Source organism: Delphinapterus leucas, chromosome 21, assembly GCF_059928025.1.
Source record: "Delphinapterus leucas isolate spDelLeu-1000000601 "Yukka" chromosome 21, BTC_Dleu_Yukka2, whole genome shotgun sequence".
NCBI classification, from domain to species: Eukaryota; Metazoa; Chordata; class Mammalia; order Artiodactyla; family Monodontidae; genus Delphinapterus; species Delphinapterus leucas.
The window spans coordinates 13,771,953-13,797,127 of NC_143149.1; the positions used below are offsets into that span (position 1 = coordinate 13,771,953).

The 25,175-nt window shown below is 37.4% G+C and overlaps 1 protein-coding gene across 8 annotated transcripts in view; it reads right to left on the reverse strand.

The window, feature by feature from the left end:
* The window catches only part of SORBS2 (sorbin and SH3 domain containing 2), a 92,027-nt gene that overhangs the window by 17,034 nt on the left and 49,818 nt on the right, over positions 1 to 25,175 (reverse strand). For 4 of the 8 annotated variants that reach the window (XM_089903662.1, XM_089903661.1, XM_022571015.3 and 1 more), the window contains 7 exons: positions 24,102 to 24,151; positions 21,263 to 21,450; positions 14,660 to 14,748; positions 13,247 to 13,293; positions 8,961 to 9,075; positions 8,747 to 8,875; positions 7,181 to 7,384 (listed from right to left, as the gene is read on the reverse strand). In XM_089903662.1, coding sequence (XP_089759788.1) covers positions 7,181 to 7,384; positions 8,747 to 8,875; positions 8,961 to 9,075; positions 13,247 to 13,293; positions 14,660 to 14,748; positions 21,263 to 21,450; positions 24,102 to 24,151 — 822 coding nt within the window. Of the gene's footprint in view, positions 1 to 1,685; positions 1,881 to 3,611; positions 4,383 to 7,180; positions 7,385 to 8,746; positions 8,876 to 8,960; positions 9,076 to 13,246; positions 13,294 to 14,659; positions 14,749 to 17,314; positions 18,896 to 21,262; positions 21,451 to 24,101; positions 24,152 to 25,175 lie in introns of all 8 variants that reach the window. The other 4 variants (XM_022571007.3, XM_089903659.1, XM_089903658.1 and 1 more) reach the window with 2 other exon arrangements.

Consider the following 25,175-nt stretch of genomic DNA (forward strand, 5'->3'; position numbering starts at 1 on the left):
AATGAGCAAAATTTCTAACATTCTTGAAATGAGAGAAACAGGAAGCCTCCTTAAAGGATTCACATCAATTTGTTACTGTGTCAGATGTGGATTAAACTATAATAATGGCCTAAAATTTGTAGTTGATTCAATTTGTATGTATACTTACAAGCATAACTTCAGTCAACTTATATTCTTTCTATGAGTAAAAAATAGATTTATAAGGTTTTCAGAAAAAGGGGGGGATTAAAATGAACATTTGCTCTCAAATATGAGATAAAAAAGAGAAAAAACTTCATTTTCCTGGAGTTGGTTATTTGATGTGGTTATTAAAGTATTCTTTTAAAACATGGTTACTGTGAATATCTCCATTCTCTCATACCATTCTGGGAACAACTGAAACATACAGAATGTATGAGAGGAGCTTGGTTCTTGCAGGAGAATCAACCTGTTGAAGTTCTGGTTTTGTCCTTGACACTACAGTGGTGTGTTCCATCTCTCTACATTTGAGAAGGCCGATTCTCAAGTTACTTGCCCACTTATTGACTGAGCTTAAACGCTGAAGAACAAGTTAGGGAAAGGCAAGGAATAAATATTTTGGCCTTAAAATAGAACCACAGAGAGAGAAAAAAAGGCAAATTCTTAGACTCAGACATTTTCTAAAGAATTATTATTATTTTAAAAATTTCCTAATTATTTCCTGCCAGCTAAGATAAAAACCTCAAAGGGCAAAGAGCAATATGTCTTTAAAATATACTACATTTTTTTCAAAGATTCCTTTTCTACGTAAGATAAAATTCACGTAGATGGACTATTTTGGTGGATAGATTTGGTGATGGGGGTTTGGAAGATTGCATAAATGGCATTTCTCAGGTATTGGTGCTTCCTAGTTCAAAAGCATGACTCTACCAGAGCCTTCGTTTTGTATCGTTTTTTGACTTATGTGCAGAGGCTCTCATTTCAGGTGGAGAAGATTGAGTGTGAGGTTGAGTCATTATTTGAAGTCCTTTTGTCTAAAGGAAAAGGTTTCAGGATCATTCTGGACATAGAAGTAAAACTTTTCTGAGATGGATTAATTTCATGCTGTGGTTGTCATTGCATCTCTTTCCAAGGCCAGTCATTAACTTTGTTAAAAATCTTTTATCATGGTATCCTAAGAGGGAGTTAAATACCAGCAGAGCTGCCAGCCAGCCATCAAGTCTCAGAGATGGATGCTTTGTTAACTGCTACAAAAGAAGCCTCCTTTCCACATCCTCATTAATTTACTTCAATTTTGTGGAAGAACAACGCTCAAGACAGTGCCAAAGATCATCCAGCCCTTAGGCTTTGCTGAAACTGCTGATTGGTTGGGGAACTTGGGAGGCAATGAGCCCACTAAGAAGTGACAGAGGGTGACAGGCACAAAGCTGACACCTTTGAATGGGATGGTTCTCCTGTTGACCCTCAACTTAAAAAAAAAAATCTAATAATCACTTTTTATTCTTGTATGAAGTTTAGTTTGTTCTTCTCCTCAATCTAAGTCTAGCTGCTATGCAGATATATCTTTCAAATTTTTGGACAGAGGCCATGCTAATGATGTTAAAAGTTAGCAACCAATATCGAATGACTTTTTAGATCTTGTAAGATGGCACCAATCTAAAGACATACATCTAATTAATTAAGTTCATTAAAAGACATGCAATAAACCACACTCAAGATGCAGTTACCTTTAATTTTGGTGAGCTTATCTCCTGTTGATAAGAGTATTTAGGGAGGAGCGGAGATGAGTAGGGCTGGGTAGGCTGAGAAAGTGTGGGGACCAGGTCAGAGGCAGTGGCCAAGGAGGAATGAGAGGGAAGGGAGGAAAGCAGACAGCTGGGAAAGGATGTAGATGTTCTATCTCCCGAAGAAAGTGAAGATGGCTTAAATATTGAGGAAAGACAAGGTGCAATTATGCTTGTGTCCAGCATGAGGTCACATGCTTTTTAGAGAATACCCCCCCGCACCTAAATAATTTTAAAGTTACCAAATACCCTGGGGCGTGTGACATTTATGACAAATTCTTGCTTTGAAAGCACTAACTTTTTCTTCTGCATTTGACTCAAAATTCCCAATGGGTATGATCAATTTCACTTTTTTTCTGATATGAGCGGCTGGAGATAAGAACCCCCATAATCTACAATTTGTATAACGTAATTTGTGGGATGGGTCCTTCTAAACACTGAGGAAGAAAGCGTAAAACCCTGCAATGACTCTTTGTAACTTGCTTGTGAAGTAGATCACAATTTATAGTCAGTTTGCTGCAAAGCTAGGGAAGTTACGACCTCTGTCTGTGCGTATGCGTGCATGGTGGGAACTGGCTGTGAAACTCACCCCCTGAGCACCACGCTGTGGCTGCTGCCTGCAGCCAGCAGTAGCAGTTCCTGGGAACCAAGCCACATGTCTAACCACATCTTAAACTTGATTAAATTGAAGGGGAAATTAGTTATTTAAGTAATTGACTTAGAAATCTGTTTGACTTACTGCAATGAATGAATGATCTCTATTACTAAGCAGTGTGTTTATTTTATACGAATGCAGACATGGCTCCCTTCTTTGTCCAGATGACATTTTCTCACCTGGTTAGGGGACAGCCAAGACTCAGGGTTTTGTGGGTGTCTGGTGGCCTAATGGGCACTCACCATTATTTAATCCCAAGAATACCCCATATAGACCAAATGCCTCTACATTTGTTATTGGTAAGATCTTAATTGGAAATTATGGGGTTTTAAAACTGATTTTCATTTTTAAAGATTTCTAAATAGACGAGCCATGGGGGAAAGTGACTTGCTTAGTGGCATAATATGAATCATGAATTTTGTTCCATAATTTCAACATTTGCCAGTAATCATATTTGCTTTTTAATTCGCAGATTAAATATTTGAGACATCAAGTTTTGTTTTTGTCTTTTTTGAAAGAGAGAAGCTTACAAGCTAAAGATTTAGAGCATTTCCCTCTTAACTGATTAAAATTATTGCCCAAGGTTCTTTGTTTGTAAGGTGAATATGTAGGACTCAACTCTTAGGTCGTCACCAACTTAAAGCAATTACCTCTTCAGAAAGAGTGGAAAGGGAACTGCAGTATATTTTTCTTTTTTGTTTTCTTTTCTTTCTCTTTCTTTCTTCCCTTCTTTTTCAAACTGCTACTGCTACAAAGATATGGTGTATAGTTTTCTCACCCTGGAGGTGAACTAATCTCTCTGTGTAGCAATTTCCTCATCCCGAAAGTGGGAATAATAATATAACCCATCCTACTGAGCTTTGAAAAGTAAAGATGTAGCATTCTTAGAAAGCTGCCTGACACTCAGTAAGAGCTCAACTATTAGCTATTATTATGAATATTAAAATTAGAAAGACTTTAAATTACAAAAATCTTTAAATATGGATTTATAGTAATAAACAAATAATGGAATAATATCACATATTTACATCATCTTGTTAAAATTTGGTGTGTTTCTATCCATCCCTCCACCCCTACCTCATATAGTGCTGTGTTTCTTGCATGGAAACCTTCCAAGACAGTGTCAAAATTGATGTTTATTAATATGGTTAACTGTACTAGCTAACCGTAGTAAGACTGGTTAGTTCTTCAGGAATTAGGCAAAATTAGAGTACCTCTTCACTGGGTTTTGCTGCATCGCTGTCTTCCTTAGGGCTCCTAGGGTCTGTGGGCATTGCTATTGGAAATTTTAAGCGGTCAGCTTCCCTCTCTTCTTCCTCCTCTATGTGCAGGAGTGGTGTCACCTCTGTGCCATCGTGGCCACACCACAAGGCATCTGGTTCTTGAGATTCTGGCCCTCTTCGGATACCTGCCATGACCCCCTCATAGATCTCCTCATCTTCTTCTCCAATGACGGGGAGGGTTTGGGGCAAGGGACCCACACTAGCGTGTGCAGAGGTCACGAACTTATCACCTAGGACCTCAGGTACTTTTTCAGGGCCTGCAGAACCCTTTCTCGTTGTCAGATCTGCAAAATGGTTTTGAGGTGTCTTTCTGGAATCCTGAAGTGGCGCTGCCTCAGGGGGCTGGGCTGCAGCTGAGGTCGCACCCAAGTGGGGGAGAGGTAGCAGCGAGGAGGGTGGCTTGGCAGGTGCAGATGCTGGCGGCAATGGGTGGACAACAGAGGGGTCCTCCTTAATTTCAAGGGTGATCTCCTCTGGGGTATTTGGTTTGGCTTGGTCAGCAGGTAAAACTAAAGCACCAAGCTTCTCTAATTCGTCCAAGAAGTTGTCCAGAAAAGGAGGTAGTGTTGGGGCCAAAGGCTTTACCAGTGGACACTTGGCTGTCAGGGACAGCCACCCCGGGGTGATTCCCTGGAGAGCTCCTTTATCTGGGCCACATGAAGCTTTGTGCAAGGGAGGGGGGACTGGTTCGCTGGAAGCCAACTTAGAAACGAGCAGGATATATGAAGTTAAAAAAACATGAAAATAATAATAATGCATTAAAACACAGAGACAGAGAAATGCAGAAAGGTATGATGGTGAATATAAAAAATATTTTATGCTATGGTCTATATTTGCTTATAGTTTTTGAATTTAAATACATAAAATAATTAGTATGTTAATTAAAGATTTATCTGAATACTTTATACTAGTATTTGGAAAAGGTCTATTAAATGTCAAATGACAAGATAAAGCTGTCATAGAGATTATAAGAACAGACAGCAAAATCTTTAGAGATTTAATTTAATAGACTACTTCTTTCAAAGCAGGTTTCCAGATATTGATTTAATGTAAATGACTCTGAAATAATGTTAATGTAGAATGAAAACCAATAATGAAACCTTTTTTATTCCCAGAATCTGTTTAGTGTTCTTTCTTCCTGTGCCAAATCTTTTGAACCTTCATCATTTTCTCACTTGGGTTTGTGAGGTGATTATAACATACGGCATAAAATATTTTTACATCATTATATGTTAACACATTTCTAAATGAATAAGTTCTGAGAGATATTTTTTAAGAACAGAAACCCATGATCAAAACGAGACTGAACTTACATAACTACTATTTCAAAGTTTTAAAAAATCCAAAGTAACTGTTGACATAGAAAGGGAGCATATGATGCGAACAGGAATAAACTTCTGCTAGGACTTCCATTCTTTTTTTCAAAAGCTGGACATTTTATATAATCTAGTGGAGGTCTAATTTATGAAGCTTAATCTCCTGAAGTAAAAAAATACTTCTGTATATCAATATTATCGCTATATTTTGGATACATTGAACAAAACAGAATTTTTTATGTAAATTCATTAAAAGTTGTTCTAGAAGTGTTGCCTAGAAACATTCTAATACATTTATGTATTGTTTTTGGACTAGGAAGAATGCTATATGCTACATATATGAAGGCCTTGAGAGAGGCTGGTGGAAGACATTTTACTTTGGTTCTTTCCAGGTCGATGATTTGGGTTTGGAAAGAAAATATCTTCAGGAAAGATTGCACTTGCTGGTTGACTGTTTAGGCTGACACGTCACTGGTGCACGCAGCACTCTTGGTCCTTGGGCCTTAGTATGGATCAGTGCACAGTGCACTCTCCACTTAACTTTTGACTTCTGTCCTATGATAGGAATGGGGCTTTAATAGAATTTATTTAGAGTTTTTAAAAACAGAAATGTGATGCCGTGTCACCATGGGGTGGGATAAATGAGATTAAATGTCACAAAACACTTGTGAGCATCCTTACAGAAGATTCAAGACTAAAGGCTACATAGCACCTTTAGTGCTAGGAACATTATGTGGCTGAGGAGGAAAGGTCTTTAAATTCCATTATCGTCATGGCTACTGCTATCCCATTACTACCTGCTGCTACTACTACTCCAGCTCCATGACCGCCACAGTCACGAATATACATGTTAATGGGTTCAAAGTGCTTAGCCTTACCGTGGACTTGCTTCTACTGAAAGTTAAATTAAGTATCCCGAGATACCTATATCACAAAAATATACCTATAATACAAACATCATATAATTATCTTTTCTTCCAAAAGCATTAGAATTGGATTCTACTATATTAAAGGCAGAAATATCAGAAATAATATCAACTTACATTTGAGTCTCTCCTAAAATAAAGATAGTATGTCAAGAAATGTGATTTGAACATGTCCAAGAGTGATTCATAAATCACAATGAATTCCCTCCTCTATTTATAAATATCAGTCAGAAAATAGGATATTTAACGTTTAGTATATTTTGGGTATCATGGTTTAAAAGTACATTACAGTGCTTTTTCTGAAAATGATTCAGTTCAAAACTACTGAGAAGTTCCCTTCATTTAGCCAATGACATCATAGTATACATTACCAGTTGGTAAAACCATTAAATATTTTTCAAAATTTATGAACGTAAGCTTTTCAACGTATTTTTCCCTAGCAGTGAGAATAAAACACTAATTAGTTATTAGTGAAATTTGTACATTTCTCGATTTATAAAATGTAAAATCTGGTATTCTAAGAGAAAACTTAGGAAACTGAAAATACGTTTAAATCATATTCTCAGCAAAGATTAAACATTGTGATCTAAAATATTACATTGCCAATATTATGACATCATGTAAGAATTTCTTATATTTTAAATAAGCCTTTGTAGATACACACTTATTCTTTCTTATAAACTTTTATTTGAAAGTACAGTCACTTTGAAATTTATCTGGTAGTTCTTTTAAGATGACTAAATGGTGGATAAGACAAATATATGGATGAAGATTCTTTTCTTTCTAGCAGTAGGAACTACTGAAGGAAGGATGTTGCTCTAAATGCTGAGCTCTGCTAGTGAAGTAAATGTACTAAAGAAGATTCTGGAAAATTTTATAAGCAATCAAACAAAATTGGAAAGTACCAGACTGTTCCATTATCCAATGATAAAGGATTGAGAGTAATTGCTCAGCAACCCAGTCTTCAAAGAAAAGTAGAATAAATAAAATGCCTAGCCTTAGCCCTTTAAAAGAAAATGCTTCTCTTAAGATAGTAGATTCTTTATGTAGTTTCCCTTTATGTAGCTTAACCTTTATGCCAGCACCCATAGGAAAAATTAAATTATATTGATTTGACCTGGCACCTAGAAACATAACATGTAAATCTTTTACTTTGCCATAGATATGATGTTGTAATCTAATGTCCTAAAATCATGTACCGAGTATGTTACTCTGAGCTCCCAAATATTATACTTAATATGCTAGAATGTTTTCTTACCTTATTTGAACTTAAGCTGTGGATTCTATCACTAGAATAGCTGTGGGGTATTGGAGGGTCAGGGTAATCCTCAGCACCTTTGGTTGTATTCTTCTTGATGACTTCTACATAGGAAACAGGGAAGATGCCTTGTCTGTTGGTTCCTGGAATTTTACCTTCATACCAGTTTTGATCAACTCTTTTAAGAAGAATAATTCTATCTCCCTGTAATGAATATTAGGAAAATGCATTAGAAATAGAGATGTGATAACATAAAAATTATAATTGTCAATGTTTTCTAATAAACAATAGTTTTCCATCTGGGAAAGCCTTATACTTCCAGTGTTTTGTTTTTGTTATGAGAATGCAACTAAAGCCTCAGAGCTTACTCCCAAATTATGGCTTATCAACATATATGCGGTTTAATCATCCATTCACAACATTAGAATCTTTCCTAAGGATATTTGGCCTTATACATGTTCATATTGGTACTGTGGGAAATGACATGTGTAAGTTATTTCAAAAAGCACAGTAGTTTAACCTGCAATGTGTCGATGACAGTACCATCATCTGATCACTGACAGATTCAAGGGAATGACCTTATGTAGGAAGAGCTTCAGAAAGTGCACTATAGCTTGCTGTGATGGTGTATCTGAAATGGGTTCTAGATGTCAACCCCTGGAAGGGATGAAGTTGGATAGCACAATGTTTTTCTTCTTTATCTACATGTTCTGAGTTGTAACAAAGAGTGAGGCTAACAGGACGGGGCAAAGCTAGCATCCTAGATTATGCATAGCTGTGGCCAGGGCTGACATCCACCCGGTCTGCATCAAGATGGTGTAGCACCAGCATCCATTCTGATTGGTGGGTGGCCATGCCATAGCGGTCAATAATATATATATATATATATTTTTTTTCGGTACGCGGGCCTCTTACTGTTGTGGCCTCTCCTGTTGCGGAGCACAGGCTCTGGACGCGCAGGCTCAGCAGCCACGGCTCACGGGCCCAGCCGCTCCGCGGCATGTGGGATCTTCCTGGACCAGGGCACGAACCCGGGTCCCCTGCATCGGCAGGTAGACTCTCAACCACTGCGCCACCAGGGAAGCCCAATAATATTTTTTATAAACCCCCTGGCTTTTGCAATGATAGAATTTTCTACAGTCACTATTCCTGCTGGCTGCAGGATCAAGCCAATGCCACAAGACCCAGTTTAAATTTTGAATTTGATATAATTTTTGAATAGTAAGGCAGCAGAAGAACACTATTTTGAACTGTATTAAAGTGCTATTTTCTTTTGATGTTTCCACATGTACAGCTCCTGATATTTAGCCCGAGGCACCCCTTGGAGACAATTTAGAGCCTCCCAGGCTAAACCACAGAGGGAAAGTCTCTCTGAGAAGCTTTGCATCCCACAGGCACCTCATCTGGAAGGACACAGGAGTGGCAGGTAACAGTGACTCAGGGCAGCCTGATGGAGTTCTTTGCGGAAAATGAGGGAGACACAAAAATGTCTAAGCAAGAAGATGACATAACTTAGTTGTGAAAATATACAGCCTTTCAAATGCACCAGTGAAGAAAGCAGGTTACCTTTCTCAGCGATAGCTCCACATTTGTGTCAGCGCTGAAATTGTATTTGGCTACAGCTTCTCCAATTTCTCCAGGCTGGGCAGGGGGAGGCGGTCTGGCAGGCTGTGCTTTTTCAGGAGGTGTGAGTTTCTATGAAGGAGAACAGTTACTTATGCTTGACCTGTGGTAACCCTGGAAACAGCAACCACGTAAGGAGGAAGGGGAAGGGACTTACCTCTACGTATGAGATTGGGAAAATGCCCACTCTCCCGTGGTGCTCTCCCTCATACCAGTTTTGATCAATTCTCCTGAGGATGTAGACAGTATCTCCTTTCTTAAATGACAGCTCCCTAGAAGAGATACATTTGAATGTGTTTTTTTTTCCGGATGTATGGCGATTATTCTTAAGATCAAGATTCTCGCTAGATCTGTATGTGGCTGGGAAATATACTTCCAATATTGAAAAAAATCTGTTGAGTCCAGTTAGATGAGGATTTTCCTTGAAAATTTTTAGAATTCCTTTGAAACATTGTAACTTTAGAAATGATTTCAAAAAGAACAAATGTAAACATCACATCTGATTTAAATCACAGGCAGATTAATATGAAATTTAAAGGCGGAGACAGACTTGCTGTCTAGTCATTGGTTTAGAGTAGAGGAGTCCGGAAGCTTGCCATAAGGCTGGATTCATTCCGCAGCGATTTTTACTTGTCCTGAAGCTAGTTGGTTACTTACTTCTCTCTCTCTCTTTCTGTCTCCTTCTGATATGTTAAAGCTTACAATAAGGAAACCAGTGTCATTTAGCCTTAGCACGGAAGTGCCAACATGAGAAAAAATTTTATTTGTGGATCCTTGAAGCTGCTTGACAGGCATTTAAGTAGAATATCTTGATAATGAATTTATTTTGTGAAACAGAAAAGATTTTATACTTTGATTTTTCAGTGAGGCACAAAGATAAACATTTTTAAAAAGTGGAGTATAATTGACCTGTAACATTATATTAGTTTCAGGTGTACAACATAATGATTCAGTGTTTGTATATATTGCAAAATGACCACCACCATAAGTTGAGCCAACGCTGGTCACCACATATGTTACAGTGTTTTTTTTCTTGTGGTGACAACCTTTCAGATTTACTCTCTTAGATACAGTACAGTATTATTAACTATAGTCACAAAGATAAACGTGTTTCAAGTGCAAAGACATGCACAGATGGCTTGTAACCGCCTTTATATCTTTTGTTTTTTAAATAGAAAAATATTTTCAAGAAACTAACTATGCTTTTCCATTTGGGCTGTTTCTAAGGAGACAGTACGTAAATTGGAGTATTTAATTTTAAGTTATAAAGACATTAGTCATCATAAATAATTCACGCCTAAATTGTCACCCTCACTGCTTCAGGTTTTCATGGCTTCATCCCCCAGGTAATTGTGTCTCAGTGTTATTTTGCCTCCACAATTATGTCTCATTGGAGGGTACCTATTTCAGATCTTTTGCCAAGAGCCCCATTTTCACACACATCTGCCTTCCCACTCCCAAATCTTCTGCGTTGCTTTGTTCAGAATCTTGAGTTGGATCATTTATGTGTGCAGAGTACATAATGGAGAGAGGTTTATATCAGATGTAGAATATTTCGTGTTGATTAAAAGAATTAATTGAAAAAAGTTGCATAGTAAAAAGAATTATTACCCATTTAGAAGGGCTAAAACTTTCACATTGAATCTGTGTTAAATTTTCAGTAACCCTAGAAGCAAACAAGATTCACAGGGCCTGACATTCAAATACAGTACTTCCCTCTTTTATGCAAGTGCCTAATGTAGAAAATAAAACCCCAAATGTTTAATGTTTACAAACCAACTGTTTTATTTATACCAGGTATGTTTTATTTCTGGAAATGAGAGTAGGAAGCTTAGCTTAAAAGAAAAATAATTAGTTGTCTCTTATTTATATTTTTTTAAGTGTGAAAAGATATCTTTTCTATGCGTAAAGACTTGTCTTTAAATTTTTGAAGTCGTCTAGAAAAAAGGACAGTGATCTCACCCTCCAGTTTTCAAAATTATGTTCGTCTCATCTCAGAACTAGAATTTCTAAGAGTCCCATTTTGACCAGTTTGCTCCAACCAGCGCCTACCAGCTTTGAACCATGGCCACTGACAACCTTTGGGAATAGCATTTTATCTCGTTTTCCTCCTTAACAGTTGAGACATTATGTTTGGTGAGTTACTTAGTTGTCTTTTTGAAAATTAAACTTTCTTGTGTTAGGTAAAGAAAAACGGCTTTTAAAACAGATAATTATTTGAAACAGAGATATCTGTCTCTTGTTTGTAAGATGTTAGGCACAAAAAGCACTCACATCTCTTGCAGGACATTTTGTCCTGCCCAAAATGTCCATGAGACATTTGGTCCACATGAAAAGGTCCTTGATATTTGGTCCTGTCCAAAACAATTTGGCATGAGCCAAATATGTTCATGGACATTTTGGATAGGACCAAATGTCTGCTAACCCTCACATCTAGCTAATGATTGAAATGACTTAAAAATGTGGCTGGTCCTCCTGAAACTTTCAGTGCTCTCTGGGTGTGTGAACCTTTTTTTTTTTTTTTTGGCGGTATGTGGGCCTCTCACTGTTGTGGCCTCTCCTGCTGCGGAGCACAGGCTCCGGACGCGCAGGCTCAGCGGCCATGGCTCACGGGCCTAGCCGCTCCGCGGCATGTGGGATCCTCCCGGACCGGGGCACGAACCCATGTGCCCTGTATCAGCAGGTGGACTCCCAACCACTGCACCACCAGGGAAGCCCTGTGAACCTTTTTTTAAAGCTGCATGAGTCATCCATAACCTTGATTTTCGTGTCAGGTACATAACTACATTGGGGCTGACAGACAACCGCTCTTTACATCTCCTGAGAACAGAACAAGAGGAGTGTGATTAAGCTGCAATCAGATAAATTTATTGATGGTATGGGGGAAACATTTTTTTTTCTTACTAAAATTATGGGATGGTTTCCATGGGTGATTGTTCAGTTCACTTCTCTGGAGGCTTATAATACAATTAGATTTCGTTGGTTGAGGAAGACCTTTGTGAAAGTGGGATGGTGCAAACAGCCCTTCAGAACAGCTGTGTCATTTACACTCCCACGGGCAGCATGTGGGAGAGTGGGTTTCCCTGAACCTTTGCCAACGTCAGACATTCACAATGAGGATGTGGTCTTGGAGGAGGGTGAGGGGCTGGGCACTTGGAGCAAATGCAATCCAGTGACAGAGTCAACACCACAAACCCCTCTCCTCTGCACTGTACCTCATCTTTCTTTCAATGCCTGTTTCTAATTAAGGTTTCTCAAAAAGCCTGTGAGCCCTGGGCATATTTTATATGCCCTGTTATTCCTCAGGGCTTCATACATCCAAGGACACTTTTGATTGATTGTCACAAAGAAGAAATGAAATTTACATGTTTTATGTCATTATTTTATAAAACTGACATGCCTTGTACAAATTATCACACCATATCCAAAGAACAGTAGCTAGGACCATAGTGTAGTAGAAACAGAGCAGATGTTACTTATCTCATCAAAAAAAGTTGTAAGCTTTCCTTCAGGATTTTTTTAACCCCAGATTTAAGCCATGTTTGACATCTTCACTTCTAAAGAGAATTTTCTTATTTAATTAATTTAATTCCCAAATTCTGAGTGATTTTATTTTTTATGTCTTCTGCCAGAGTTAGATTCTTTAACTATTAATTCATATAATATGCATTTATATGAATAAATGCTTTGGTTATTGTATATATATTCAGCTAAACAGCACCGGTATAATTTAATGCCAATATCTTGAATTCTAATGGAGACCAAAGTTTCTTAAGTAAGGTCTGTGACACGGGCCATAACAGAGCTGGAAAACTCACTCCTATTTAAGCCTCCTTATGTGCTTAGTACTAGCCTTCCCCAACCCTATGCTCACCTGATGAACAAATTCCTAAAAAAAAAGGTAAAAAAATTACGACACAGGAGTATGAAAACACCAACATCAAAAGACCACAGGATAGAACCGTGCTCAGAGTCTCTAAGCTCTGAGTATTGAGAAATGGAGATTTTACTCCAGGAATCTTCATAAACAATTCTAGTCTTTAACCACAAACTATCCTGAATATAGTTGGATAAATAAATGATATAAAATTCTCCAGTTAAGTGTTACTCCCCCAACAATTTATTTTTACTTCATTCTCCACATGAAAATTGTAGAAACAAAGATCCTTAATTTCATTTTTTTTTTCCTATCCTTTTGAACTCATTGTGCTCTAACGCGTTTGGTGTAATTTAAAACTCAATGTTTCTCAACTAAACTCAAAATGAAAATAAAATTACCCACATTCCAATCAATTCAGAAGGAACCATTTAATTAGAGTAGATTGCTGAATTGGGAATTAGGTCTTATTTGTAACACATCCCAGTGCAATATTTGTCTTTCAAAGTATTATTAATGTATTTAAAGTCAACTTAAATCATATGATGAACACTTATCTTACTTACTTGGACGTCTGAGCCTTAAAATCGTAAACAGCTTTTGCAGGCAATTTCTGAAAATGAAGGAAATGGTTAGCGCTAACTTAAAATTATGGATTTCCTATAAAAAAGCAGTTTCACGTGAATTAAAGAGAAATGAAACCTCAAGGAATGATTAAACATATACAATTTAAATCATTTATGCAATTTATAAATAAATCAATTAGTTCTTTATTTAGATATTTAAACTACAACAGGAATGTAACAGATGACTTATTCACCCTAACTATTGAATATCATATTTCATCTTAGGAACTAAGGTAAATGAATGCCATAAAAGGGGACTAAAATGCCTGCAGAGGATTCAGTCCTAGGTATAATTTTGGCTTTTCCTGGGATAATTGTGGGAGGTCAATTGCTGTATGTCCTAAGTATTGACACAACTTCTGAATCATAATAAAAGGACTGGAAAAAGTCATGAGGGAAGTCATTACCCCTTTTACTAAATACTAATTGACATAGTAGCAAAGAAATATTAGCCCACTTATCACTGAGAGTCTCGTTAGTGGCCAAAAGTATAGGCTGGTCATTTTATATTCCCTGGAGAGTTCAGAAATTCTTCAGCACACAGTAAACCAGCTGCTCATCTTTGAGTCGTGATACAATGTGACTTGTGCCCACACTCAAGCTTCGGGGCCCACAGATCTGCCTGGGCCGCCTGTAGCTACTTCCTCTCTGATTCCAATAATCCCCTCACCTCACTCTTTCCCTGTGACTCTGGTGAACTTTGGGCAACCTGGATCATTTCTGACTTCTTTGGGGGTCCACAGGCCCTGGACTATGTCAGACACCTGTAGAGAACTTTCTAGAGTGCATGCCAGTCCAAGACCAGCCTTCAGTTTCTATCAAACCTTCATGGCTCCAAGAAAGTACAAGCCAGACCTCCAGCCCTGGCTCAGGACCATGGACAAGAGCCAGTAGGTAGGTGGTTCTCAGGGCCAGTGTTTTTTTTTTTTTTCAGGGACCCTCTCTAACAAAAGCAGGCCAGCAAAAATTGTTTCTATGGAATTTGTATTGATTGGCAGCACGGCTGACCTAGGGCTGTCCCCTACATCACTGGGCCAGAAATTTGTACAGGGGAAACCTTCTTCCTCCAAGGGGCGGCCCAGCTCAAGACTCTTTAATTTATGGGTGTCAGGTCAAGATTCAGAGAGTCACTGTCAAATGGATTACAACTGGGGGAGACCTGCCGCTAGGGTCAGAATGCAGCTGGCTTCAAGTCCTTTGCTCGGGCTCCAGGGAAAACTGTTTCTAGTTTCTCTGCCATCACTTCTGTGTTTTTAATCTGGGTTCTTTACTGGTTTTGGAGGTAACTTCGGCTGGCAAGTGCTTTATCAAGTATATTGGTGAAAAAGACTCAAATGATACTAAAAAGACTACCTCTTTTTCTGGAGTTCCTCTTCTTTCCCTTGGTACACTTCTCCCCAAATCGGTCAGCGTGGATGTGTAACTTCTAGGGGACTCACGGTCTATTGGAAAGGACAGGGCCAGAGTGAGATTCCACTTAATCAAAGGCAGACTTGTTTAGCCATTTTTCCTGGTGGCAACTATTTACCCTTCACATCTGGAGAGACACTGCAATGGAACACATGGGTCTGAAACTCATGGGTAATTGTAAAGTTGTGATATAAGACAAAAACAGAGCATTTTAAGAGGAAAAATGGATATTCTCCCATTTTTTCCTTTTTCCTTTTTCTGCAATACAAGATTGCAGAAGTATTATAATCATAAATATAAATATAATTGTAACATTGCTGATATAATTATACTGTAGCACCTGGTATAGACAATTTGCAGTTACAGGGATTGTTCACTTCAAAGATTTAATACTTTCTATTTCTATTCTTTTTGCCACCAGTTTATAATTACTATGATAGGGCCTGGAGAAGATGGAGAAGGTAGCAACGACTTAATTTAAGAACATGGTAGTGAAAAAGAGAGAAAAATAAAGTATGATGATGACAGAACTATGTCATGGCCATTCTCTTCCCTCTTTCTCTCTGTTTTTATTTTTTTAATTTTTTTGCGGTACGCGGGCCTCTCACTGCTGTGGCCTCTCCCGTTGCGGAGCACAGGCTCCGGACACGCAGGCTCAGCGGCCATGGCTCACGGGCCCAGCCGCTCCGCGGCATGTGGGATCTTCCCGGACCGGGGCACGAACCTGTGTCCCCTGCATCGGCAGGCGGACTCTCAACCATCGCGCCACCAGGGAAGCCCTCTCTCTGTTTTTAATTACTTATTGAGTCTGAAGATGGCATCTTAAAGCTTAAGGCTTAAAAGGCTGTTACCTATTGCCTTCCTTTGTGCTCAACTATCTTATTAGAAAGTGAATATCTATTCCAATAAACAAAGGGATAAAAATTTTCAAAACAGAATGTGTTGCATTGGTTGCCAAATTACTTATGAACTATTGCATTGTTTTTGTTCACCTTAAAACAAAATATACATGGTTAATTACATTATAAAATAATGATTGCAAGTATCTATTAATGGTATCTTATATTGCATGCCTTATACGTGGAAATGTAACTGATATTGAATAACTGGAAAAGTAGCTAATTTACTAAAACATTAGGTTATGACATGTCTCAATCAGTGAAAATTTCAGATTGTTGGCATTGATTTAGAAAATTTGAATTTACTGTTTTTGAAGCATGTCGTATAGTATAAATGAAAGCAAAGATAATACTAATAAGGTAAACAAATGTGTGCAATGGTAACTAACAATTGGGCTATATATAGTACATTAATATGACATCTGAATTATGTCTCTTTTTTGCCTATAGAGATTATATTCTATGCTACAAATTCTGAATTACATGAGTTTGAATCTTGTTTCTGCTACCTACTGTCTGTGTGACTTTGGTCAGATTTCTTGTCCTCTTTGGGTATTGATTTCCTCCACTGTAAAACAGTATTTACAATAATATCTATCACCTAGGTTTATGCTGTGTTAAGTAGATAATGTATGTAAAGCACTTTGCAGTGTCTGGTGCATAGAAAACTCTCTTGACAATCCAAGTTTCAGCCTGGAATACTCATTCCAGCTTCCTAAAATTTACACAGTAAACAGATGCACTTTAAGCATTAATGAAAAGAATTGGATAAAAATATCAAAACATCCTGTGTTTTTCAGTAACGTAAACCTGAAAAAATGTCCTCTGTATTTGAATTGCTATTTGTCCTTGTGTTCCACTTTAAGGAATAATCCATCTATGAAAATGAAGTCGAGAGTCACTTTTATCCTAAATAGTCTAATTCAAATGTCAGTATAGGGTTGTTTTAGCAGAAATAGAAAATAAATTAATTAAATAATGGAAGGGAAGAGAAAATGAATACAATGAATGATGGAAATGAGACATATATAGAGAGCTTAAAGATATATTCACAAAAATTTTATCCCAATTGTATCTTTTAAATGGAGAAAGTTATTAAACAAGTCCTATTCTCTTTTAATTGCCAATCAATTACTATATTACATATTTTGGTTTGCTTCCTGAGTGTTTTGATTTAGTATCTTCTATATAGAATGTCAGCAAATTATTTATTCAATGAATGACTATAAAGTTAATATAAGAATCAAGGAAAAGACTGTTAAACTATTGGTTTTGATTCATTTTCCAACAAAAAAAGAGCTAATGCAAAGTTGTCAGTTTCTTAAGGATACTGATACTCAATTATGATTTTTGCCTTGAAGTTCTTTTAAATTGGTAAAATAAGTTTAATTGGTTGTTTCTATGTAACAGTTGTTTCAACCCTACCATCAAGCTACAAAATGGTTTTCCCTTTCGATTCTGAATGAGTAAATTTTTGTGAATTGATGATTACTTTAAGCCACACATCAAGTCCAGATATCCCATGAGCAAATGAGAACTATTCAGTGAGGCACGTTTGCACAACAAGCATTTGCTTCACAATGCATAATGAATCCAAGTGGTCTCACAGCTCAAGAATGATGAATGTAGGAATGGAAAATGAAAGAGCTGGAGGGTGGGCATCTGAACCACAAGGGAAAAGATAGAAAAGTTGATCCACCTTGGAGGCCCAGTGCACTGTCGTGGTCTTGGTGGTGGTAGTTGTTGTTGGTGTCGTCTTGGAAGGAGGCACTGTGAGGCATTCTCCCACAATCGTTCTGGTACAGTGGACAATGAATAGCACCTTCTTGAGATGGTGGGTGGAAAGGCTGGTGCATGGGGCTCCTTTTTAGAGCTTTGAGAGATGAATTCCTTTCTGGAATATCTGGCAGCAGTTCACTGATAAGACGGTGCAGTATACTGTTGTCTGGCAAACTTCCCCTTCTCTTTTCAGCCTTAATTTGGTCACAAATGTCTTTAAGGGCAGAGTCCAGAGCCTCAAATACAGATGTTTTACATTTTGCCTTTTCCATCTGTTTTTTGGGAGTTGAATTTTTTTTCCTCCGGAAAGGCACGGGACTGACTAGAAATGCCAGTTTAGAAAGGCCAGGGTCCGTTTCTTGTCTTCTGGGCTCTTCAGTATTTTCGTGTTTAGCTCTTTCATGTTTTAACATTGTTGTAAATCGAGTATAGGAGGCAGGGCATCTGCCTTTGCAGGAGCTGATGAGGTGCCGGTGATGGTGGTGGTGATGGTGGTGGTGATGGTGGCTGGATCCATAAAAACTTTCAGAGGATGTGAAAGAAAAGTGATCAAAGTCACTCTCACTGCAAAAGGACGATCCTTCTACATGAAGGTAATCACTGTGGTCAGACACGACTCCATCCTGGTCACTATCAGAAAAGTCCAGATGGGTTCTGGGCTGCACATCACTGGTGACTTCAATGTGGATGGGCACCAGGGTTTTAGACTTGTAGCTTCGTTGTACCTGAGAAGGGTGTCTACTTTGATTTTCTTCCTCCAGCAAAGACTCAATGGAAAATCGCCTTTGGGGACATAAACCATTTTGTTGTGGTTCTAGGGTTACAGGAGATAACATTTCATCTCCTAAATTTGGCATGGATTTTGACTTCTGAATCAACTTTTCAAATTCAGAAATGCGGGTGGGGACCATGTCCCTGGGCACCTCCTCAGTGGAGGACTGGCTGCATCCATGGAGCAGAGCCTTGTGTTGCTGCTCCTTTTCGTACTGCATTATTCTTGACTTTACAGAGCAAATCACCTCTGAATTCATTAAATCCTTGCGGTTGATGCGGTGCATTTTCTTGTACAATTTTAGGAACCCTGGGGCATCATGGGCTGACCTGTGTCGGAGCCTTGATCTGCTATTACTGCGGCCCTCCTGGATGTAGGGGGAAGCCCATGTTACGGGGCAGCTCTCCTTGGAGTCCTCTTCACATAACAGAGAACCCATACTTTCTGACTTGGCTTTCGGATCAGGAAAACTATCACAGTCATCGTTTAAAAGGTCATCACAGCTACGGGATTTGATTTTGGGGGAAACCGTTTCTTCAGTGCTGCTCCAGATCTCTGCGTTTTGCCGGGCCATTTGCCAGCCATTTTTGAAAGTAATGGCCCTCTGCGAGTCATGTGGGATGTCCAAATGCTGTCTGTAAGTGTTACAGTAATCTAACTCATGGGAGGGGTTGCCGTTGAGCCCTGAGTAACTGCAAAGGGATGGACATATTTTGCTATCGTCCCCACCTTTTATTCCAGGGCAGCGTGGTGGAAGAGAGACGTTGGAGAAGTTAAAAGGCTCATAAAGAGGAGAGCATGTCAGTTAGCATCAGATAGCACAGCAAAGAGAAAGCAGTTAGTGGAGTTTAATCTAGACACTGATTGTTATACGTGTAGCTTCAACTTTAGAGAAAAAAGCCTAATTCTAAAGCAAGGCAATGCTTTGGCAATAAATGTAGCTTTGCAGATGATAGTTAACAAAACCACGTATGAAAAGTAACTGGTGTCGCTAATACGCCTATTTCTATTGCATATTTCATCCATCTTTCTGCAAATATGGTATTCAAAAATCCAGTAGTGCCTTGTAAGCTAATAGCATGACCTGGTAGTGACTTCAAGGTTTTGTAATTAATACCAAAAATGCTATAGATTTAAACATCTTAATAGGGTCAGGATTTGAATCTTATTTGATTTATAATAATAGTATTAATTATTAATAATATTATTAATTTATAACAATAAAGAGGTAAAGAGTAACTTATAAATTTACATTTAATTAATACTTCCATAACCGTATCAAATAATTTTTCATGGGCATTAGGTAGAAAAAGCTATAAGACAAAATACTTTCCCAAATTGCAAAATCAAGTTCAGTTGCTGTGAACTATTGCTGCTAATATTTTTCTAAGAAAAAACCCAACTAGCAACTCTTTAAACAAATGAATTTACCTCTTTAATTTCTCTCACTTCAACCTCTTATTAGGCAGTTTCCCATAAGGATAACTGGATATAATGTAAAACTTTCATCACAGTTAAATGCACTTGCTTTTTTCCAGGAAGGGTCTTTTTAAAAAATCATTTGCAATATAATAATATAGAGCTAACCCTGACATCAATTTTGAATATCTATGGAAATAGTCTTTTCTTTTGTGTTGCTGAGTTAATTAATAAATGAGAGGCCAAATTACATCTGATGGGACATTTTCTTCTTAGAAACAAGCCTAGTGGAGGAAAACAGCTCTATTGACAGCTCCTGCCTTCTCCAAATTCTTCAAAAGTGATAAGCACATTAAGTAGCTGTGTAGTATTTGAGAAAGGAAGTTGACTTAACATCCCCTAGGATAAAAACAAATATCTAAATTAATCAGAACCCTTTTAACTTTTGGGTGGTATCCAAGCATAATGAGTCAATGGCATTTCATGACCTATTGGTTTCCTTGGGGTATTTGTTTATATAAATGAGTAGAATCTAATACGGGTACTTCTGTTAATTTGAGGAATGGTATAGTGAAAGGGGATCCCTCCCTGTGAATCTCCCAGTAAGTAGTCACAGCTTTACTAGGCCACGGACAAGAGCTAGCACCTCCTGCCTATCCAGAGCCCAATCATCAAATCTTTTGCACACAGACCAGCTAATTCTTAGCTTTAATTTCATGTGGCAACACTTTCAGTGCCTACATTCGATATGTGTAGCTGAATCTCTGCTACTTTATGGAAACTTCAGTTACAACTCACTTTCTTCACACACTTCAAGTTTCTTTTCTCTTATGTTTCAACCCCAGAGGATTGGAGGAGACCCTGAGTCCCCAAATCCTAGGTACCTATGGATACTGGTTCATTCCTAGGTCTCTATTTTGGGAATATTCCTGTTACAGCTGCAGTAATGTGTAACTAAACAGAGACTTGAAGGAGTGACATCTTCCTTTCAACACAACTCACTAAATTTCAAGAGAGGAGACAGGCCATACAGAAAATTGGCTTGGTGATATCTAAACTTTACAATTATGGCCTGAAACCAGTTAGTTCTTACTAGTGGACTGTTTTGAATTGAACACTATGTTACATGCAGAACATGGATATTCTATTATATGTATGGATATTGACCAAAATATAAAGCAAGTGATTAAAGAAACAACTTTCATAGGTTAGACAAACTTTTGTCTAGAATTAAATAATTTAAAAAATCCAAAACCAATTTACGTTTTAGGCAACAACGTTCTCTGTTGCTACCTCTAGTTTCTATTCTATATATCTGATTAATTTTTCTAGTTGTAGTAACATTAGAAAATGTTGACAATATGCAAATGTTTGGAACTGTAATCTTTTAATAGCCTGACAATACAATATTTCATACTTTAAATTTGTTCCAGAAAACACACACAATATATTTGAAGAAAGAAAGCATTAACAGATGATAAGAGTCCTTTAAGCCACTCAAATGGTTCACCATCCTGATTTAGTCTGTGTATAAAGAAAGCTATTTTTCTGAAACTATATTTTATTTAAGACACTATTTACATGCTAACTATTTCTGGGTAGTTATCATTGGACCAGCTCTCCCATAGTTAAAACTTAAACTAGTAAATTGTTTATATGTCATTTATTGCTGCTCACCTTTTGCTCTTGATGGGGAAGAAGGAGAAGAACTAATGAAGGACTTTGTCAGGGTGGAGCTTGATCCTGGGAGGTCTGCTCGACCTGGGCTAGTTCTGCTTGCAGTTGGATCACCCAAGCCCCTCGGCTGCCCCACCGCAGGCTCGCTCTTCCTCCTTTTCCTGAAGTCACTGGCCATGCTTGCAGAACTGAAAGAAGGAATCAGCTTCAGTTTGGTTGGCGTTGCAGGGGGTTCAACTTTGAATCAGAAAGACTAGTGGAAGGTGCTGGTGGCCATGGTATGCCTCTTATCTCCCATCCCCCAAACTGCATTCTTAGGAATTCATTCCTTGATATTAAAAACTATTTCTTTATAATCACCTCTTTGAAAATTAATAGACTCATCTGCAAACAGTGACAGTTTCACATCTTCCTTTTCAATTTGTATTTCTTTTTCTTGTTTGATTGCTGTGGCTAGGACGTCCTAGACTTAATTTTTTTAGAGCAGTTTTTTTTTTAATCTTAAAATCTTTTAGAGCAGTTTTATGTTTACAGAAAAATTGATTGGAAAGTACAGAGAGTTCCCATATACTCCCTTTCCCTTGCACACATTTTCTTCTGTTATTGACATCTTCTATTAGTGTGGTACATTTCTTACAGTTGATGAATCATATCAATATATTATCATTAAATGTAATTAAAGTCCATTGTTCATATTAGGGTTCATGTTTTCTGTTGAACATCCTATGGGTTTGAAAAATGTATGATGACATGTGTCCCTCATTACTGTATCATATAGAGTAGTGTCATTGCCATAAAAGTCCCCTGTGTTCTACCTCTTCATCCCTCCCTCCCTGTGAACACCTGGTGATCACTGATCTTTTTACTGTCTCTAGTTTTACCTTTCCCAGAATGTCATATATTTGGAACCAACAGTATGTACCCTTTTTAGATTGGCTTCTTTCATTAGCAACGTGCTCTTAAGGTTCCTCCATGTCCTTTTGTCGCTGGATAGCACATTTCTTTTTATTGTTGAATAATATTCCATTATGTGGATGTACCACAGTTTGTTTATCCATTCACCTATTGAAGGACACCTTGGTTTGCTTCCAAGTTTTGGCAGTTATGAATAAAGCTACTATAAACATTCATGTACAGGTTTTTGTATGAACATAATCACCTTTTAAAGTAAAAATTCTCCTGTTAGTGTAATATTTTGTTACTGACAATTCAGTGTTAGGATTTGTACCATACATCTTTTCTCTATACAGAACAGTTGCAACAACATGAATATATCTGGAGGAGGGATGCCAAAATGGAGGAAAGGATTGGAAAAAAGAAGAAGATCTGGTAAGACCAATTTTTCTTACCTCGAGCTTTCCCTATGGCTTTTCCTAATAATCTTAGCTTTAAAAAACTTACACTGCAATTCCAACGTTTTTCTGTTTAAATGATGAATGACCAATAATCTGATCATCAAATAAACTATTAGAGTCCTTTTACCTGGTTGTATTAAAAGGTGTCGACAGTTTGTAAGGGCAGGGACTTTATATCATGGTTCTGGATCTGAGTGTAATATCATTTAAGACAAACATTAGTGAACGAATATATACCTCACATAGCATGCTGTCTGTCAAATCATTAGATAAAATTCCACCACCACCAGCAGCAACAGCACACCAGCTCCTATGAACCAGAAGTATGCTATTTGCTTTACTGTCATTATTGTCTTACACAGCATGCACGGCAACCGCTGAGCTATGTGCTGTTGTCACTGTTTTACAAATGAATAAATGTAACCTGTAAGCTTTGCAAGTATAGAGGTGGAGCCAGACCTCAGAATTGGTCTGCATTCTTCTAAAGAGGACACCCATGTTCGCCTAGACATGTTTTTGCTGTCATTATCCTGTCACATGAGTGTCTGTGTGTCTCTACGTAAATCCTTAGATCAGATTAGAACTAACTAAAATTCAAACATTTTAGGTGCATACGTAATTGTAAAAGATATAAAAGAAGGGGTTCAGGGAGCTCCTTTCTCAGTGACATTAATGCTGTTGAATGGCACACATGAAACCAATGTACAAAGGACCCAGTTTACTTTTCCATTTATGTTGATAGAAATCTGTAGAAGGGCAAATTATTGTTATATAAATATTTGTTGTTGATGATATGATATGGCTGGGAGTTTGCATTATTCATTACTGTCATTCTACTGTGTCTGAACTTCTGTAATATTTTAAAGTAAGAGTGATATTTAAAGCCTACGAACAGAACTTGCCTTGGTAGACTCTTAGCACAGTTAGGACCTACAAGTTATTTTGCCAACTGTGTAAACTTCATATGTTATGGAGCCCAAGTTTCAGTTTACTAGAGATAAAATCTTAGGGATTGAGTATGTTTCTGTACTTAGAATGCCCGGTATATAGTAAGTTCCCATTTATCAGTTGTAACAGCATTCCTGATTTGTGTGGTCAGAGTATAATGAACAAACATATGTAGAACATAATTTATAAAATTTTTTCTAACTTATTACAGTTTTTTCAAATATATCATCACATCATCTAACAATATTGAAAATTAGATGTTTATTATACTTATCTAAGGAGAAGAAAACTGGGTATGGAGGAGACAGGGAAGGCAAGAATTTCTCAGCCTGTAATGGAATCTAGAATTATTTTACTTAATTTTTATACATTCTTGAATATGGTCATATAAAATGATGCAGAAACAAGTTAAAACAACTTCATGAATTATGGTGCTTAAAATAAAGATGAGGGATACATAATTTTTCATTTCTATTTCACTGAAAAAGAAACCACTGATATAGAATATCCTGGTTGCATAATAATGAGACTCTTACCTAGTGGGTCTTTCCAGGCTCCTGTCTATAGAGGATTGATACAAGGAGGCCTGTTAAGATAGAAAGATAGTTCCATGAAAATTTTTACCATAGCATAATTTTGTTTGTCCCTGGACATTATAGTAGGTATCCTAAAAAGAATACTGTCAAAATTGAGATTAAAAATACCATTTATTTTGGGCATAAAAATGTTTTCCCGAAGAGAAATCATGCAACCTAATTTCTACTTTCTTCTTATCTACTTCCTCTTCTAATATACAGTCATCCCTTGTGGTATCTGATGGGAATTGGTTCCAGGACCTCCCCAAGGATATCAAAATCTGAGGATGCTCAAGTCCCTCATATACAATGGTGTACTATTTGCATATAACCTACCCACATCCTTGCGTAAATTATCTCTAGATTACTTATAATACCTAATACAATGTAAATGCTATGGAAATAGTTGCTGGCATGGAAAATTCAAGTTTTGCTTTTTGGAAATTTCTGGAATGTTTTGTGGGGGAATATTTTTGTCCCTAAGTTGGTTGAGTCTGTGAATGTGGAACCCACAGATATGGAGGGTCGACTGTACAGCACCGCTCTTCTCTGTGTAACTCAAAATATTCATAAATCAAACATTGCCTGAGGGGGAAAAAGAAAAATCAATAACCACTCCTTCATGTAGAAATAGACTATAAATAGAAATTTCTTACATAAAGGAATGGTTTGATGTTTAAAGAAATATTTGTAGTCTTCAATCCTTATAAAACATAACCTTCTTTATAAATTTTTGTCATGTTGCCAGGTGTTATTTTTATGTAGACATAAAATGTAAGCAGAACTTCTTTCACTGGTTAACATAGACATGACTTTTTAATAAAAACCACAGAATTTGGTTTGAAATTAAACTAGACTACCTGGTTTTTAAATCAGGTACAGATTTATATCTTTGAAATTAGTTATGTTCAGGGTTAGTTTAAAATAAATGGTTTAATGAACCAAAATATAACCTTTTTTTAGAAAAGTGTACTTTTAACATTTTAGTCAGAAAATCAGCTCTCAGTTATCCATGGTTTTAGGGACAAAGAAAAA